The 18,810-nt window shown below is 42.1% G+C and overlaps 1 protein-coding gene across 5 annotated transcripts in view; it reads right to left on the reverse strand.

Moving 5' to 3' along the window:
* Positions 1-18,810, reverse strand: part of Dym (dymeclin) — a 257,330-nt gene that overhangs the window by 135,087 nt on the left and 103,433 nt on the right. For all 5 annotated transcript variants that reach the window (XM_027397915.2, XM_027397914.2, XM_027397913.2 and 2 more), the window contains one exon: positions 17,525-17,619. In XM_027397915.2, the coding sequence (XP_027253716.1) occupies positions 17,525-17,619 (95 nt within the window). The remainder of the gene's footprint in view (positions 1-17,524; positions 17,620-18,810) is intronic.

Here is an 18,810-nt window from a genome sequence, read left to right on the forward strand (position 1 = left end):
TGCTCATCTGTCAAGTTACATATACTGCCTATTTATTGATTTTACTCCAATGTGACCCTCAGGGCCTTTAATTGCTCATGAAGACATTGAGCCCCTGGTCTCTTGGTTTCTAGTAAGATAAATGCATTTGGTGGGGCAGAGGCTGTTTGCTGTTCCCTGGTGATGCACTTCTCCATTTCTTCTAATAGATTTCTCAGCTGGGTACTGCTGGATAAAGACCATTTCTCAGCTTCCACTGCTGCAGAGACAGTCTCATGCTTACTAGAGCTCTTTGAAGCTGCAAGAAATTGTCCTTCAGCTCATCCCAGTGCCTCATCTCATCTTTTATTCTTTGTCTCTCCCCTCTATCCAGTCTTGATCTGAAATGTCACTGGAAGCATAAGAAGATGAAGCCTCAGATGATGGAGGTCACTAAAGAGTTTGAGTCTGAGGAAATGGTGACAGCAGAATGTTCCTACCCAAAGAGTGTTGTGTCCTAAAGCCAAGAAAATGTGGTTAAGTTGCAAATCAAATGGAATTAACAGGGTGTAGTGTGTAGCTTAGTGGCAGAGTACTTACCTAGCCTCTATGACATCCCTAACACTTCAAAAAAAATAAAAAAAAGGAGGTGGGAATAACATATAATTCAGACTGCAGCACAGGCAGAAGCAAGATGGCTGACTTGAGGAGTCTGGTACACTTCCTTTTGCAACAGTGCCAACACAAAGACAAACATAACACCACCTATTTCTCTGGAGTGTGTGAAGCACAGCTACACAATGTAATGGGCATGTGGCAGAGGTACGGCAGAGCATGGGGACATTCAGAGGCCTTAAAAAATACATGAGCAAGGCACCAACCACCTACCACTCTAGGTATTTACCGCTAGAGGATTGTGCATCTCTTGCAGTGCCCAAGCCCAGTTCACACTGTATCCCACCAAAGGCTCTTGCTGCATAGAGACATCTATAGACCCTGACTATCTAATGTCCTAGGACACACCTAGAAAACTAGCCCCAACAGCTTAAGGGATCCAGATCTGTGAACCAGCCATACCCCCTTTCCATGGCCATAAGGGGGCATACTGGTGGTCTATTCTGGGTGGGACAGCCCACAAGGCCCCCAGTCACCAGTTTGAGCACTAGTAGGACAAAGAGGACCTCAGCTCTACATTCTCTTGACAACCTGAACAAGCTTTGAAGCAAGTTCTTCTCAGAGCTTTCCAGGAAGAGCTCAGAAGGATGCATGGATCTCAGCTTTGTAGAACCCAGAACAGAGAAAATAACTGAGCCAACTCCCAGTCTGACTTCACCAGCCAGTTCTGGAGAGTTGATAGGGTTGGGTATTCTGCTACAACTGTAAATGGAGGTAAACCAGCAGGAGCACTCTGGGACAGAACCTCCTGCCCAAAGAACTCCTACCTGGAAGGAAGTGCAATTCTACTGTTCTGCCATGGACAGATGGCTCAAAATCTGACCACACTAGCTGAAATCCTTTCAACATGTAACAGCATCATCACTGCCATCTAAAAAATAACAAAGCTAGAGCCAGGCATGGTGGGACACTCCTCTAATCCCAGCTCTTTGGAGGCAGAGGCAGGTGGGTCTATTTCTGCGAGTTCAAGGCCAGTATGGTCTATATAGCAAGTTCCAGAACAGCCAGAGCTGCATAATAATAGAGAGATTATGCAAAAAAATCCCTGGAAAATGAAACAAAAACAGAGATAATGAAAAAATACCATTTCAAGTTGGGGATAATGTTTAAAGATAGATTTAGTGAGAACACTTAGAAAGCTCTTCATGAAGTCTGTTCTCACTTCTTAAGTAAAGACAGGTGCATCATACTTCAGACTTAGTATTTAGTCTATGGTCCAATTTCTTTTAAAAAAAGAAATCACACTGCTACCCATGTTTGAACCAGTCAGGGTTAGTAGTTACTTATGGGATAACAGAAGGCCAATTAGTAGACAGCATCAAGATATATGCAGATGGTACAGAAGGGAAGAGAGACACAGTTAAATAACTGGTATATATTATGGTGAAAAAAAATACATGTTGCTTGGAAAATACATAAAACCTCCAAACCACCACACATGCTTATTTCTTCCTTAAGTGCAGCAAGAAGCAGTGAGTGCCGTAGGGAGCAGTGAATGCAGTAGGGGGCAGAGACTGGAGTATGGATCAGTGAGAGCAGTAGGGAGCAGTGAGTACAGCAGGGAGCAGAGAGTGCAGTATGCAGCACTGGGTGCAGTAGGGAGCAGTGAGTGCAGTGTGGAGCAGTGAGTGCAATATGGAGGACTGAGTGCAGTGTGGGGCAGTAAGTACAATATGGAACAGTGAAAGCAGTAGGAAGCAATGAGTGCAGCATAGGGCAGTGAGTGCAGTAGGGAGCTGTGAGTGCAGCAGGAAAGAGTGAGTGCAGTATGGAGCAGTGAGTGCAGCAGGAAAGAGTGAGTGCAGTGTGGAGCAGTGAGTGCAGCAGGAAAGAGTGAGTGCAGTATGGAGCAGTGAGTGCAGTATGGAGCAGTGAGTGCAGTATGGAGCAGTGAGTGCAGTGTGGGGCAGTGAGTGCAGCAGGAAAGAGTGAGTGCAGTATGGAGCAGTGAGTGCAGTGTGGGGCAGAGAGTGCAGCAGGAAAGAGTGAGTGCAGTATGGAGCAGTGAGTGCAGTGTGGAGCAGTGAGTACAGTGTGGAGCAATGAGTGCAGTGTGGGGCAATGAGAGCAGTGTGGGGCAATGAGTGCAGTGTGGAGCAGTGAGTGCAGTGTGGGGCAGGGAGTGCAGTGTGGGGCAGGGAGTGCAGTGTGGGGCAGGGAGTGCAGTGTGGGGCAGGGAGTGCAGTAGGAACAGCAGGCTAGAGTCTTTACACTAGAGTCATCTCATAATGAAGGAAATCTCCTGCAAGCAAAATCTGTTTAAACAAATCTAATCTTTAATACAAGATACTTCATTTCTAAATATACCAGGAATATAACATATAAAATATTATTTATAGGTCTGGGGATGCAGCTTGGTAGAGTGCTTGCTAGAATGCATGAAGCTCCAGGTTCTACATATTGGTAATCTCTACCCTCAGGAGATGGAGGCAGAAACACTATATAGTTCCATCATCCTCGGCTATACAGTGAGTTTGAGAACAGTCTGAGATACACTGTTTTTGTTTTGTTTTGTTTTGTTTTTGTTTGTTTGTTTGGTTTTTGGTTTTTTTAAAATAATGTACCTGTAACATCCCTCAGGGTAAAGGTCTTGCTACCAAGCTGAGGAGCTTAGTTTAATCCTTAAATCTCACATGGTAGCATGTCCTTAACATATGTATTGTGTCATGTGCTATGCTCACAAGCACAATAAATAATAAGTGTTAAAAAATAACCAATAAATACTCTAGTAATTTAATCACAGTTCCCCACCCCCAGAATGTTTTATTGACATTTCAGGTGTCACTTTGAATAATCTAAAAATGAAAACTATAATATGAAACACTTTGGAGGCTGGAGATGTGGCTCAGGGGAAAAAGCACTTCCCTAGCACGCTGAAAGTCCAGCATGCTATAATTCTACAACTGAAAAAGGGTGGGTAGTGGGAGAAAGAGGGAGGAAGGCACAGAGTCAGAGACAGAGAATGAAAGACTTCAAAACCTATTAGAAAGGACTTCCATCCTGCGAGGGTGGTCTGTGAAGTACAGTGAACATATGTGACAAAGCATGCAAACAGTCATTTTCAGTCACGCTATTGGTATTTCAGAAGTGCTTCGGTTTCATCAATTATGTTCCACTCTAAGTAAACCAGTATGTGGAAAGAAGGAACTCTGTATAAATGACAACTCAGGAAGAAAAGGAGGCTGGGGCAAATTCTAAATCTGAGTAACAATTATTGAAAAAAGAAAACAAAGCCTTCTAAAACCTAACAGTGGAAGTAGATGGGAGAACAAGAAGTGACTGCCCCCAAGGGCACCGCCACAGTCCTGGACATGAGGACTCCCTTACTTCAAGGGAGTAGATGAATACAACATGCACAATAGTAAGTAGGAACAGGCTAGATGAAGCAGACATTCTCTCTGTGAATATGCCTTAGCAAGGCAAACTGAGGAATTAGTGGTCACGCACCCTGAACTTGCTCTTCTCTCAGAGAGACTGCTCCCCCACTCCCTTCTTACTAGAGCATTACACACCTCCAACTGGGGATCAGCACTAGGCTCTACCTCCTTACAGAAACAACTGACCGGTAGCCTCTCTCCTGCTATTTTCACTTAATAAAATCCTTATTTAATACTTAGAGACCATCACACTTATACGTTGGAGCATGAATGATGCATTATATTATGGAAATTGCCTACAAAACTCTTCATATAATATAGACTAGCTTTTGTTTTAAAATCTTGATTAAGTAAAGAGAAAATTATCTAGAGTAATGCATGCCATTGTATTAGCTTAAGGAATACTTGTGGGATCAGGAGTGTAGTTCAATGGCAAAGGACTTGCTAGCATGTAGAGGTGCTGGATTAGATCCCCAGCACAAGACAAAAAGGGAGAGGAAATAGTGAGGATTGTTGGAAGTTGGCATTATGGATAGTTCCGAGCTTGTCTATCTTTTCTGCAATATGCATATATGTTTTTGACTTCTATAAACTGTTATTTTGGGGCAAGCATTCACTGAAAATTATTATTTATATGGCTTACATTGTGTGGGTACTCAGAATACAAATAGAAAGCAAAATGAAGATCAATGCCTTCCTGGAGTTTACATGGGAAGAGGAGAGAAACATCCAGTGAAAAGGCTGGCATTCTACCCACCCAATAACCACTTGTATTAGCTTTTCGTATATCCTTCCAGAGTTTCTGCACTAAAGATAAGTCTTACTTCTCCCTTTACATGTGTGTGCGCACCCATGAATACACACACACACACACACACACACACACACACACACAGAGAGAGAGAGAGAGAGAGAGACAGAGACAGAGAGACAGAGACAGAGAGAGAGAGAGGGAGAGGGAGAGAGGGAGGAAAGAGGGAGGGAGAGAGGGAGAGAGAGAGTCCTATGCCTTGGGCTTTGTCTGTGGAGGTCTGAGGCTGACACATTGAGTCTTTTGGATTACTCTCCTCATTCATTGAGACATGGTCTCCTAATAGAACCTAGAGTTTGGTGTTTCAACTAGTCCAGCTGGTTATTTTGCTCTGGGGATCTGTTTCTGCCTTCTAAGTGCTGGAATTACAGTGAGCTGCCAGTCTACTGGGCATTTACATGGATGCTGAGGGTCTGAACTTTAGCCCTCATGCTTGCATGGCCAGCACCTCACCCACTGAACCATCTCCCCAGCCACCCAACTTCTCACATGACGTGCTCAAGTTCTCCCTCAGTCCTCACTCCATTTCTTTACAGCACCATTCTGCTTTTCTGTGTTCCTCCCCGAATCAAATGTGTCCTCACTGAGACAGCTGAAAAGTATGCTACAAATATTTCCACAGACAAATATATACATTGTCAAAAGGCAGCATTCAGGACGAGGAGGCAGACGGATCTCTGTGAGTTCGAGGCCAACCTGGTCTAAATAGTGAGTTCCAGGACAGGCTCCAAAGCTACACAAACCCTGTCTTGAAAAACAAAACAAAACAACAACAAAGGCAGCAGAAGTGAAATTTGAACATAGTGTCACACAAATGTGACTACATTGAGATAGCTGAAAAGTATGATACAAATATTCCCCACAGACAAATGTAAGAACTTTCAAAAGGCAGAACTAGCATTTGAATGCATTGTCACCACTAGATCTTAGAGGGCCTGTTTCTACCCACAGATCCCAGCAACAGGTCTGCCTAAAATGGCAGGAAAATGACATATCAGTCAACTTTGCAAATTGCTTTTTTTTTTTTTTTTTTTTCCTGTGTAGAGTGAACTGTGCCTTTAAAAATGAGAACTTACCAGCACACTAACACACTGTTTCTAGGCAAGCCAGTTACACAGCCAGGTCCTGGGTGCTTACAGGTAGCTATGGCTCTGGCTTGAGTTTGGTTAATTAGGTATTTATGTTTTCACATCTGAGACAGTAACTGAGTGTGATTAGTTCTCTCAAGCCTAACACGAAGCTTGCTGGAAAAAGTGAACTGTATCCCAAAGCTATTTTCCTTGGCAGCTGCAGTGCAACAGCACCACCAAGGGGAGCTTTGCTGCAGCACCCTTAGCCAATTTTCTCCCTCAAGGTTACCCAGCCACAGTGAACACAGAATTAAGGGAGACAGTGAAAAGCTGTGCTAGGCTTCAAAGCAAAGCTGTGCTAGGCTTCAAAGCAATTCTTCACACTCCCTCACCAGGCTGAGCGGTGCCCTGGCAGAGTGAGCATCTATCCAGCACAGCCCAAACTTCTCAGATACATGGTTACTGCCTTGGTCATAAATGAAGGCACCTTGGTACACAGTGGGCATTTCCTTCCTAATGGAAACTGACATAGGCAAAAAGTTTATGTCAAATAGGAATCAAGGGTTCTTAAGTACAAAAACTACCATTTAAACTTGATTCAACTAGATTTTTAAAAAAGTTTGGACAGAAATGTAGATTTTTATCTTAAGTCCAGGACTTAAGAATAAAATCAATCATTATCTCAGATACACTGGGAGAAATCGTTACAAATTCTGGTTTTAGGTCACTGTATCATCAGGTGGTTTAGTACACAGTAATAGGCAATCCAAACACACTTTTGGTCATACCTAGGGAAAGATGAGAAGTAAAGTTAAAAATGTTTGCCATCTATGACTCTTAAGAGCCCATGAGTTCCCATGGAGAATAAAGATGATTTATACATAGCCCGTTTCTAGTTCAACTCCTTGATAACTATCCTCTCAATAAATATTTATTAAATGGAAGGACGATTAATGCAAACAGAGCTAAGTATTGATTATATTGATGGAAGGAAATAAGGACATAACTAATTCAGAAATGATAGATATTTAGAAGTGTCTACAGAGGGCTTGTAATTGACATACTTCCATGCACTCTATCACCACTGCTTCTGAAAGGGCACTGAGCAGAGCATCTCACTCCACTGCAGAGCCCTTAGGCTCTAGCATCTCACTCCACTGCAGAATCCTTAGGCTCCAGCATCTCACTCCACTGCAGAGCCCTTAGGCTCTAGCACCTCACTCCACTGCAGAGCCCTTAGGCTCTAGTATCTCACTCCACTGCAGAGCCCTTAGGCTCTAGCATCTCACTCCACTGCAGAGCCCTTAGGCTCTAGTATCTCACTCCACTGCAGAGCCCTTAGGCTCTAGCATCTCACTCCACTGCAGAGCCCTTAGGCTCCAGCATCTCACTCCACTGCAGACCCCTTAGGCTCTAGCATCTCACTCCACTGCAGAATCCTTAGGCTCCAGCATCTCCCTCCACTACAGAGCCCTTAGGCTCTAGCATCTCCCTCCACTGCAGAGCCCTTAGGCTCCAGCATCTCACTCCACTGCAGAGCCCTTAGGCTCTAGCATCTCACTCCACTGCAGAGCCCTTAGGCTCCAGCATCTCCCTCCACTGCAGAATCCTTAGGCTCCAGCATCTCACTCCACTGCAGAGCCCTTAGGCTCTAGCATCTCACTCCACTGCAGAGCCCTTAGGCTCTTACAAGATTTCTGAGAGCCCCACAGTACTTATACCTGGATTTCATGGATAGATTTTAAAATCACAAGAGTAATCTATGAGTAATATGCAGTAGTTATTTAAAGATAAGAATGAAAGCTTTACATGCTGACATGAATGATATAGTTAATGAAAAATAACATAATTAGTCATATGAAAAATATTGCTTCTCTGAGTTTACAGAACAGAGCTCTTAAATGTTGGCATATCTAATCATGCAGTATGTTCCAAACTTCCTATTTATTACCACTACCATTGACATCACAAACTCTTAAAAGTTACCAGGAAGCAAACTCGGGCTGCAGGTATATGTTTTTCAAATTTATAATTTCTGCTGAAAGTACTAACTTTGCTATTTGCAACCACAGTTGTCTTATTAGAAATGATGAGCGCATTTAATTCATTTTCAGGAAAATGCCAAGTCTAATAAGCAGAGACTGCTATGGGTTCTTCTGTGTGAAAATTATGTTCTATCCAACAAGTGGCTAGTTGTCATATGTGTGCTTTCTCTGAAGACAGTAACTTGGTGCAGTGGACAGAAGTGTCCTGTGGAAAATTTTATCACACAAGACATGAATACCACAATCACTCAAGTCAACTTTCATGACAATCCACATTTTATATAGGCTTGTCAAGGATATTTTAAGTAAAAATGGCTTTGCTTTCTTGCTGCAAGTATGTGAGGAGGGAAGACACAGTGGGCACTAACACAGTGAGGGTGGGTTTATGCTAAGGTCTTAGGGAAGGCACAGTGGGCACTAACTAGTACACTGCAGGTGGGCTACTACTAAAGGCTTTAGCAGTTTTGTCAATGATTGTTATTGTGAAAATGGGCAAAGGAAGTCTCATACTAGACCCTCCAGGGCCTATAAACCACAATTGGAACAACACTGTGTTGAAGTAGTAAGTAGCAAGTCCATGAAGTGAGCATTTTATTCACTCAAAATAGAACCTAAGCCATGTGGTACATATCCATAATCCCTTCCACTTGGGAGGTGAAGGCAGGAGGGTCAATGGCATCCTTAACTGCATAGCAAGTTCAATGCCAACATGATACTCTGTCTCAAAAGAACTCTCTCTCTCTCTCTCTCTCTCTCTCTCTCTCTCTCTCTCTCTCTCTGATCAATGTTGAGTCTGAAGAAACACTTCCACCACACACTAAGCTATTTGACCCCAATTAAGTCATACAGTATCTCTGGCCTCCATTTCCTCATCTCTAAACAGACAGAAACTTGTAGAGAGAGCTACAATCCCATTCAAGACGGAGCTGTCCCAGCTGTGAAAGTACTGAGGCAGACCCTCAATGGACCAACTACAGCTGACACACATCTTCAGTACAAAGGGAATAAAGACTGATTTTTCTCCCTCTACTACTTGCAGAGGTACCAAATCATAAATGGGTTCTCATAAACACTTACTATCTTTATATAACGTGATTCTGATAAATCAAATGATGTCAGGAATTGTTCAAAATAGACCATAGTAGGGAGGACAACGTAGTACTGTCAATGAAATAAGGTTGAGTGCAAACTGATCCTGTTGTGGGAACTCATTCAGCCAATAGTCTTCAAAGTACCAGCCCCTTCTGGGCAGAGTCTCAGGTGCTACTTGTGGACTGGGAAGCAAGCCCCAGAGAGGCCAGTACCTCAAAGACTATTCCCACCACATGATCCTTTTAAAAAATTCTTCTTTATTAGTATGTGCATTTGAACACATGCATGCTTATGCCATGGCATGCATGTGGCGGTCAGAGAATGACTTTCAGGCAGGTGGATATCTCTGAGTTCAAGGGCAGTCTACATATACAGGGCAGATCTACATATAGAGTTCCAGGTCATCAGATCTATAAAGTGAGACCCCGTCTTCAAAAAAGAGCCTTTGGCAACAGAAGGTAGTGCAAGATTGTAGGTAGCCCACAGATGTAGGTTCAAATTTCAGCACTGTTAGTTTGCTTAGACAAGTCACTGCTGAGATTCAAGTGTTTCTTCTCTGTAAAGTGGAAACAATAGACATAACCAAATAATAATAATAATATATGTATATATAATTTTACTATACATTATTCCTCACAACAACAGGAAGAGGCAGAGTAACATCACTTCCTTGGGTGGTTCCCTAGTGTCACAGAGCAATATAACAAGAGCTAGCAGATGTCACTTGCGCAAAACAAGGCAATCTACATGGTTCAGTGATTCCTTCTAGCCACAATCAGGGGATTTTAAACATGTCCAAATATAGTAACATTCACAGAGCTACTTGAGTCACTGTGGGCAAGACAATGACAGGTACTCTCTAACAAGACAGATTTTCCTATGTCTAATAATTGCTGGTGACTGCTACCCAGCAGTTGTTATCTTAGGCACTTTACATATGATAAATCATTTCCTCTTTACAGCAGCCCTGGCAGGATTTTGCCATTTTGTGATGATGAAACTGCAAATATGAAACAAATTGAAAATGCTCAGAACACTCCTAAGAGTGGCCACAGGACACACCTAGGCCCTTTTAGAGCTACCCATCTCCATCTATCCTCTTAGATCTTCTAAGGAAATAGTCTTTCCTCCCGTGTTTGTTCCATCTGAGTGGGACCTCTTGATTCAATATGTACATGCACTGGATACATAATCATTTTAATTCTCTTTACCCTCCTGTTTTTTTCCACTTCAGTTAATGTGTTTGTCTTGGAAAATGTCTTGGTAAAGCCCATGAGATATGTGCAATATGGTGAGAAAAATGCTTTTTAAAGAACTTAATTTGTTTTATGTCTGATAGCATATCAATGGGGAGGAACAAAAGAGGAATAGAGAGAATGAAGGAGTGAGGGAGGGAAGGAGAGAGAAAATGAGTGAGGATCAGCATGAGCAAGCACTAGTTCTTTCTTTAGTTGTGGTATAATACTGGTCCATGAGCTGAACAACTGATTTCTCCATCTGCTTCTGCAATACTGTTCATTTGGAGTAATCATAGTTAACTCTAGGTTTCCATACAGCCATGTGTCAAGTGTGAAGAGTTGTCAGAGGTGATTTTTTAAGGTCTTTTCAAATCTCTAATTTTATGATGCAATAAGATTTTTATCAAATTCAGTATTTTACCCAAAATACTCTGGATCTGTCGGGGGCATAAGGCTTTCAAGACTGACTGAACACTAACAGTGAGATCAAGATTCATTAGGGCGTGCAGAAATCAGGAAAGTGATGAGGTCACCCACAGTTTCTTTTCTTTTTTTAAAAAGACTTATTTATTTAATATGCATACACTGTTCTACCTGCATGTTTGCCTGCCTGAAGAGGGCACCAGATCTCATTACAGATGCTTGTGAGCCACCATGTGGTTGAACTCGGGTCCTCTAGAAGAGCACTCAATTTTCCTAAGGTCTGAGCCATCTCTCCAACCCCCAATTTCTAAGACATATAAATCCAATGTATAAACAGGTGAGAGAGAAAACACAGAGCATTCCTCACCAACCAAATCATTACTGTCAACAAAGTGGCAGCCAGAGGATCCTTGAATGGTTCCCCATGCCACAGGTCACCATGACATGTTGCCCACATAACAGTGACAGGCTTTTCCACTACCATCAGAAATACACAGCTAAGCAAAGTTTTCTGGGAGATACATCCTAAATGCAGAGACACAAGCAGCCTTCTGTTCTGAACTATCTTGTCATGCATGTTTGTAGGAGAAATAAACTTGGAATATAGAGTCTCTTCCAGTGGCAGTGAATATTTGCTGTCACACAAAGCAAGGATGCCTCCCTCAAAAGTCAACATGGGCAGTTTTGCTCGAAGTCTATTTTAAAACATGATGGAGAAATCTCACTTAGCACAATCAAGTGGGCATGCATGCATCATCTCTCCTCGTTCCTGACTGTGGAGGTCATGTGACTAGCTATTTTAAATTCCTGCTGCCTTGAATTCCCTATGACAGCCTACAATCCAGAAGTGTGAGCTAAATAAACCCCTTCATTCCAGTGGCTTTTTGTCAGGGTATCTTGTCACAGCAACAGAAGTGAAACCAGGACAGTCATTTTCCATGGAGTTCTCACACTCAGGGTTCCTTTCCTGGCACACAAAATACTGCATGTGCAGTTGTTACCTGCCTTCTGCCATGCTACTCTGGGGGTATGGAGAGCAAGACAATAGCACTGGAACAAGCTCACCCTATCACTTTTTCGAATAATCATTAATAATAAATAATATGAAGAGCGCCCATCAGACTGTTCTTTGTCCTAGACCCAGAAGTCTTAAGACTCCTAAAAGAAGCCACAAAACTATGGCAGGTCAATTTTTTGGTTAAAAACTAGGGTAAAATAAAATTCCAGATCCCTAAAGTAGAAGACAGTACAGGGTGCTGACAATCCATGACTAAGAGGATGAAGTACAGACATGCCTTCACACGTCCCCAGCCATCTCTACAATTCAATGTAACAGTCTATAAAGCTCCAAGCAAGTTACTTTCATGGTTCATTTCTCATGTGGGAAATGCTGTCCACAAAGATCTCTACTTACTAGAAATCAAACTCAGATAAATGTATGGTGTGCTGCTTTAGAAGCGAACATTCTGGTGATGCCAGCATTCTAAACTGAATTTAAATCAATTATGAAGTTTTCACATGTCCCATCAAGTCTGCCAAGACACTGCAGAATGATACAGCAGTTCTCTCCACAGTCACACAGTTCAATTAAAAGCTTAGACATTTCCAACTGGGAACTGTAAATGCTCCTAATGCAACTTCTTAAGAAAAGACTAAACTGAAAAGGCAAACCATGCCAGATTTCCCTGAAAAACTTCACTGCCTTCAAAGTCCCACTAGCACAGGAAGTCTGGGAAGCCAGGTCTCTAAGACAAACATTTCTCCTTCCTTCCGTGGCTAATGCTCTGCCAAAATCAAACAAGGATCAGCAAAGACCACAGCAAGGGAGAAACTGGAATCTGTTTGTGTCTAGGTATTGGGGAAGAACAAATTAATAATTCTCTATTAAAAAGACAAATCACACCCACTGTTTAAATTTGGTAAATACCACACTTCTATAACTGTTGCATTCAAGAGTCCCTCACAGGAGATCACTAAGGTCCACCCACTAAAATAAACCATTATTATTACAAACCTCTATCTACCCAATGTCAGCTCCATTTTCATCCTTTAGGGAAACATTGGCTATCAGAAGATACCTTGGGCACTCGGGAGGCTGAAACAGGATGATCCCAAATTCAAGTCACCCAGGCCACACAGCAAGTTCAAGGATAGCCTGAAGTACACAGTGAGACCCAATCTTTAAGTAACCAACAAGAAATGAGTCATCTGTGCCACATTGACCAAAGGTAACTAAAGCCAGGAGGTGGCTGGGAAAGAGTTCTTGTATAGACACCTGAAAGTGACACCCTCTCACCAGACACCTCTGAACTCACACCTTTGACAAGACCTTTCAGGCATGTCCAACCCATAGCCTAGGTGCCAAATGCCGCTGAGAATAACAGCAATGTGGCTGTGAAGACTCGTGAAGATGGCCCATCATGAAACTTTTGATTATATATTTCTTGAGAATGAAAAAAGTGTATGACAATGTCACATTGCAATGTTAAAAGATTAGAAATGCATGGCAGAGGAAACAAAATTACTATTCCCTATAATTCTCAACACTGTTTTTCAGCTATCAATACCCATGGGTTTGAAAGAAAAAAGATCCCCTGCATAGTTCCTTTCCCTGCATGCCGCTGAGAAGGGCATTCTACAGAGAAGGGTGTTCTATTGAGAAGAGCGTTCTACTGAGATGGGTGCTCTGCTTTTAAGTTTTGGCAACTAACTCTTTTTCACTCGCCTGTTTCAAGCACTTCAACTTGTTCCCTTTTCATTTATTGCTTTATCACATGGCCAGAAGACCAACAAGACCAGACGGCCCACACCCCCCTTTCCTCAACTGCTCAAACAGAAGAGGGAATTACATACTTTGAAGCTGCACCAATCCCTTCTTGTCTACAGAGCAACTAACAAGAAATTCAAAACTTGTCATCCACACCTTCCTTTTGTTACTGCCTTCTTTGTCTTAAAACTCTGGGGCAGAGTACAGCTTTACTCTGTACACAAGCATGTTAATCATCCAAGCAGAACATGTCTAAAACCCAGCTTACATTCCCTAGCTCATTCCTCTTCTAGGTTGAAGATGGGGAGAAAAGGTAACTAAGGCACCCTTACTGTCAGTTTTTACAACATTCTTTTCCAGACCCCCCAAAGGGTCCAAAGGTCTCAAGGCACTGTGCTAACCCGAAAGTCACCTTGGATTCTCAAACAGTACAGCCTCACAGACATAACTGCCCCAGATGAGATGGAATCACCCTCAACCAGGGGTGAGCTCACGGAAAACAGGTTGTCCCTTCAAGCATAAGAACTTCTTTTGAGCCTCCTCAGTTGAGAAAAAGATCAACCAGATGACACTTAGGCAAAATCACTTAATTAATTCAGACTTTGTCCTGTTCCACGTCTTCCTTCATCAAAATATAAGGCTCATTTCAGTACCCCAATGACAGGCTGAGTGCTTACTTTCTTCCCAGTGCTTACTTTCTTCCCAGAATGGTTATTTTGAATAGGTGGTTACTGTTTTTCAATTTTGCTTGCTTTGGTGCTGGAAGAATGAACAGAACTGGCAAGATGACAAACCCTGGAGTAAGACTTCTGACCTAGGATTCTGGTAACAATAGCCACACTATTGTCACAGCCATCTTTCAGTTGGGAATGCTACAGAGAGAAGTTAAATAACTTCTGCAAGATTCCACAGCTAGTAAGTTTTGAACAGACATCCCAAACCTTGGCAATGGAGCCTAGTGTCTGCACTGTGCTGCACTGCCTGACATAATGAAAGACAAAGACCTTGAGTATAAACAAATTAAGTTTTTCCATTTACAAATGGCTTATATGTGTCTTCCCAGGGAAAATGGAAAAGACAGAAGAGCAATGCAGGATAAGATACTAAAGGAAAATGTCTGATAACCCAAAAGTGTAGAAGCCAGAGAAAGGAACTGGTAGACACCAGACATAAAGGAAAATCCTTTTTTGTTGTTGTTGTTTTCATTTGTTTGTTTTTTGAGACAAGAGTCTCCCTACATAGCTCTGGCTGTCCTGGAATTCACTATGTAGACCAGGCTGGCCTTGAACTCAACAGATACCTGCCTGCCTCTGCCTCCTAAATACCAGGATCAAACCATGTCTGGCTGAAAGAAACTTTTTTTTTTTTTGAGGGTCATTTTTTTTTTTTTTAAGATTTATTTATTTATTTATTATGTATACAGTGTTCTGTCTGCTTGTATCCCTGCAGGCCAGAAGAGGGCACAAGATCTCATTACAGATGGTTGTGAGCCACCATGTGGTTGCTGGGAATTGAACTCAGGACCTCTGGAAGAACAGTCAATGCTCTTAACCTCTGAGCCATCTCTCCAGCCCCCTGAAAGAAAATCTTAAAGGTAGGAAATAAATAATTATAATCCATGCAATCTCTTTTTGTTTGTTTTTCCAGCAATTTCCTAACCCACTCCTCCACAAATAAATGAATCACTAACCTCAAATAATAAGCACATCAAATATACATTCCTATCAGACGTTCAAAAGAAATTATAGTTTATCAGGACACAGATCACATCTGCTTGTGACTTCTCTAGCGTACCAAGAGTTTGGGATGGGTATATAGCCATTAAATATGAACAGCCTAGGCACAAGAAATCATTCTTTACATTTATGCCCAACTAAGATTTTTTAAATTGTTAAAATCCTCTCATAGCCACAAAATATGTGACTCTTGTACTTGTTGAAGGTCACATAAAATATTGGCTCTTCTGAGTTTTACAGCTGACAGATATAAACTTGCAATGCTGAAAGAAGCACCAGGGCCAAAAGTTAACTCTTGGAAGTGCAGGGCTCCTCATAGTACTGAGACTCCAGGGCATGCTTGTGTGAGAAATAAAGTTTGTGTTAGTACAAAGCCAGTAACTGGCCAACCTCTGACTACTTCCCACTCTAATGAAATAAAATGTACAGGAATCAGGTGTGAGTTCATTTGTGAGTCAATGTAAAACAGTCTCTACTAAACTCTGAAAACAGATAAGGGATGTAAATTAATTCTGAATAATTACTTAAATGAGCCTAGGTCACCATATCAAACACTGCTAACAAGGCTATGGCTAGATAGGTGGGCTGAAGAGGAAAACCTACTGTGACTATTCTCCAAAATGGACACAGCATTAATATGACTCCAGATGACTTAGTGCTACACCAACAGATCAATGCATGGTTCTCATCAGAGGCACTTCTTCTTACAGTAGATGGCAATTAACACAGAGACCACCACAACTGGTCAATACACAGAGAATGAGAGGCTTTGGGGTTCTCAGCCCTAAATAGGATATCTAGGTATCATACCCACCCCCCTAAAGCTCAGGGATCTATGCAGAAGAGGGGGCAGAGGGATTATAAGAGTCAGAGGTGGTGGATGACTTCAAGGAAACAAATTTTTCTGAATTCAACAGGGCAGATGACCTCACAATGATTGTGAAAACATGCACAAGACCTGTGCAAGCTCAGGCCAGATAAAATCGCAACGTGGAAGAGGAAAAGGTGGTCACGAAGTCCAAGCCCTCAGCTGAGAACTACTGGCATGTCATCACTGCTGGGAGATGTACCCAGGAAGCTGAGGCGAGAGGATTAAGGGTAGATTCAAGGCCAACCTGAGATTCACAGGGAGACCCTATGAAAACAAACAAACTAATAAACAAACAAAAAAACCAAAAAAACAAGGGCTGGGGATAGTAGTAGAACCAATGCATAACCCGAGCAAAGTCTTCTATTCAATCTCCAGCGTTAAAGAAGAAAAAATTTTTGCACTGTCCTAGGAGTAAGAATTAAAGAAAAAACAGACAACTTCCTTGATGCATGTTTTACTTGAAAAAACGCTAAGACCATATTGAGCAACCTACTGAAAATAAAAAGTAACCCGTATACATTAGAAATCCCTGCAAATGCTATTTATGATCTGATGATTAACTTTCTAACCTTTAAAGATCATATATTTAAGCTTGGAAAAGGAGGAGGGGTGACGATGGGGGTTCCTGGTGATGGCTGTTACGGCAGGCCAAGTCATAACTTCTCAGAAAATGATAATATGTTAGTTACTGTACTTGGCAAAGGGACACATACAGTTATGGTTCTGTAAGGACATTAAGATGGTGAGGGGACTGTGAGTTTGTTAGGCAGGGTCATGGGAGAACCACAAAAAGGTGGCTGGAATTATGAGTGGAACTCGGCCACCCACTCATGGTGGTGGCAGAGGTCCTGAGTCGAGGAACAAGGTGCTTCTAACATCTGGAAAATAGACTCTCCCATAAGCCTCTGGGAAAGAATGCAGCTCTGCTGACCTGTGATTTTTCCACATAAAGCTGCAATATAACAAATTTATGTAAATGATACAGGTAATTGCCTACTAACAGGATCATGACAAAGTTAAACAGCTATGGAGAGAATATCTTGGCGGAGGGTGTGGCTCAATGGTTCAGCACTTGCATAAAGCCCTACCAAAAGTAAAAAATGAAAATTTTCAGACAAGCACAGATAGCTGTGAAAGTACATTACAGTGCTTTAGAAAATACTGAGCACAGTTGTTAAGCTTTCACTTGCATTGCTAGCGAAGTGCCTGGGTCTTTGGGAAGCTGAGAGACAACCTCAGATGATAAAAGGGACCAAGCATAAATGCCATAAATACTCTAATCAACAAGCAGGTTAGGAAACAAGACAGAGCAAGGTATCTTCAACCACATGGAAAGTAGCAGGAAACTGAGGAAAATCTGCCATTTCTGCACATGTTTAACAGGGACACTGGCATGGTACCTTTCTCAGAAGACCAGCCAAAAGGCAAAACTTAGGTGTTCGCTATAAAGTTCATATTTACCTGATGATCCTCTGGGCGGCGTACTGATGGAGAGACCGAAACTGTGCTGACATATTTGCTAAAGCTGCCAAACAATTTGTGTGCAGGTACTTGTCCTGAGGGAAAAAACAAATTTAAAACACACATCACATCTTCTCCATGCTTCAAGGAAGGTTAACTGAAAGCAAACATACTGCCAACTGTCCCTAATGTTAGAAAAATGTCCAGGATCTATATTCTCTAGTTCTCAAATCTATAAAGCACTGAGAAGCCAGTGTTTCCACAATCTTTTGGAAGCAATGGACATGAAATATGATGGGACACAAGATCATTCCCATCACATGACAAAATGAAACACCTGCAGCAGAACAGCTAATGCTTCTACAGTGTGCTAGCAACTCTAGACCCTCCCGCCACATACAGCACAGAGTATATGCTTCCAACTTTCTAAAACACAACTGCCTACGATCATCTCAGATGAAAGAAGACTGGGATATACATCTATACCAGCCCCATAGAGAGAAATACCAGGAAACAACCCCTTAACTGTGCATTCAGGACATTCTTTTCTGGTAACATTTCTACTGACTAAGACTGAAATTTTACAGAATTCTGCAGAATTATCTTTTTCCAGCTTCTCAAGGAATTTTGAACTCTTGTACTTTGGGGCATTGCTTTTCTTTGTTTTGAAGACAGGATCTCATGTAGTTCAGGCTGGCCTCAAATCTGCTATGTATGGTGGACATGGTAACATATACCTTTAATCCAGCACTAGAAAAGCAGAAGCAGGTGACTGACTGTGAGTCAAGGCCAGCCTGGTCTACAGAGCCAGCTACAAGCCAGCCAGGGCTACATAGCAAGGTCCTGTCTCAACAAAACAAAACTGCTCTGTAGCTGAGATGACCTTGAAGTGACTGGCATGCACATCCACGTTCAGTTTATACAGTGCTGTGGCTAGAGCCCAGGGCTCTGTGAGTGCCAGCTAGCACTGCCAGCTGAACAACAACTCCAGCTCCTTGTACTCTTCTCCCTGATCTGAGTTGGTATTTTCTCATATTCACCTATTATGTATTTTGTTGTTGCTTTAAAAGGGCAAACCAATGTCATCAGTCCAGCAAGGGCATACAGCAGCTTTGATCTCAATGTGCTTTGCTGCTTGCTCTCCATTTCATACAAAGTACATTGCACCAAACAACTAGTATATATTAAGCAATGAACATGGCAGTATAATCATGTAATATGTATGGTAAGTGCTGTTCTGAATTTTTCTAGCACATTCTATGAGAATAAATTTAAATTTTCTAGCA

The sequence above is a fragment of the Cricetulus griseus genome, chromosome 2 (genome assembly GCF_003668045.3).
Source record: "Cricetulus griseus strain 17A/GY chromosome 2, alternate assembly CriGri-PICRH-1.0, whole genome shotgun sequence".
Lineage (NCBI taxonomy): Eukaryota > Metazoa > Chordata > Mammalia > Rodentia > Cricetidae > Cricetulus > Cricetulus griseus.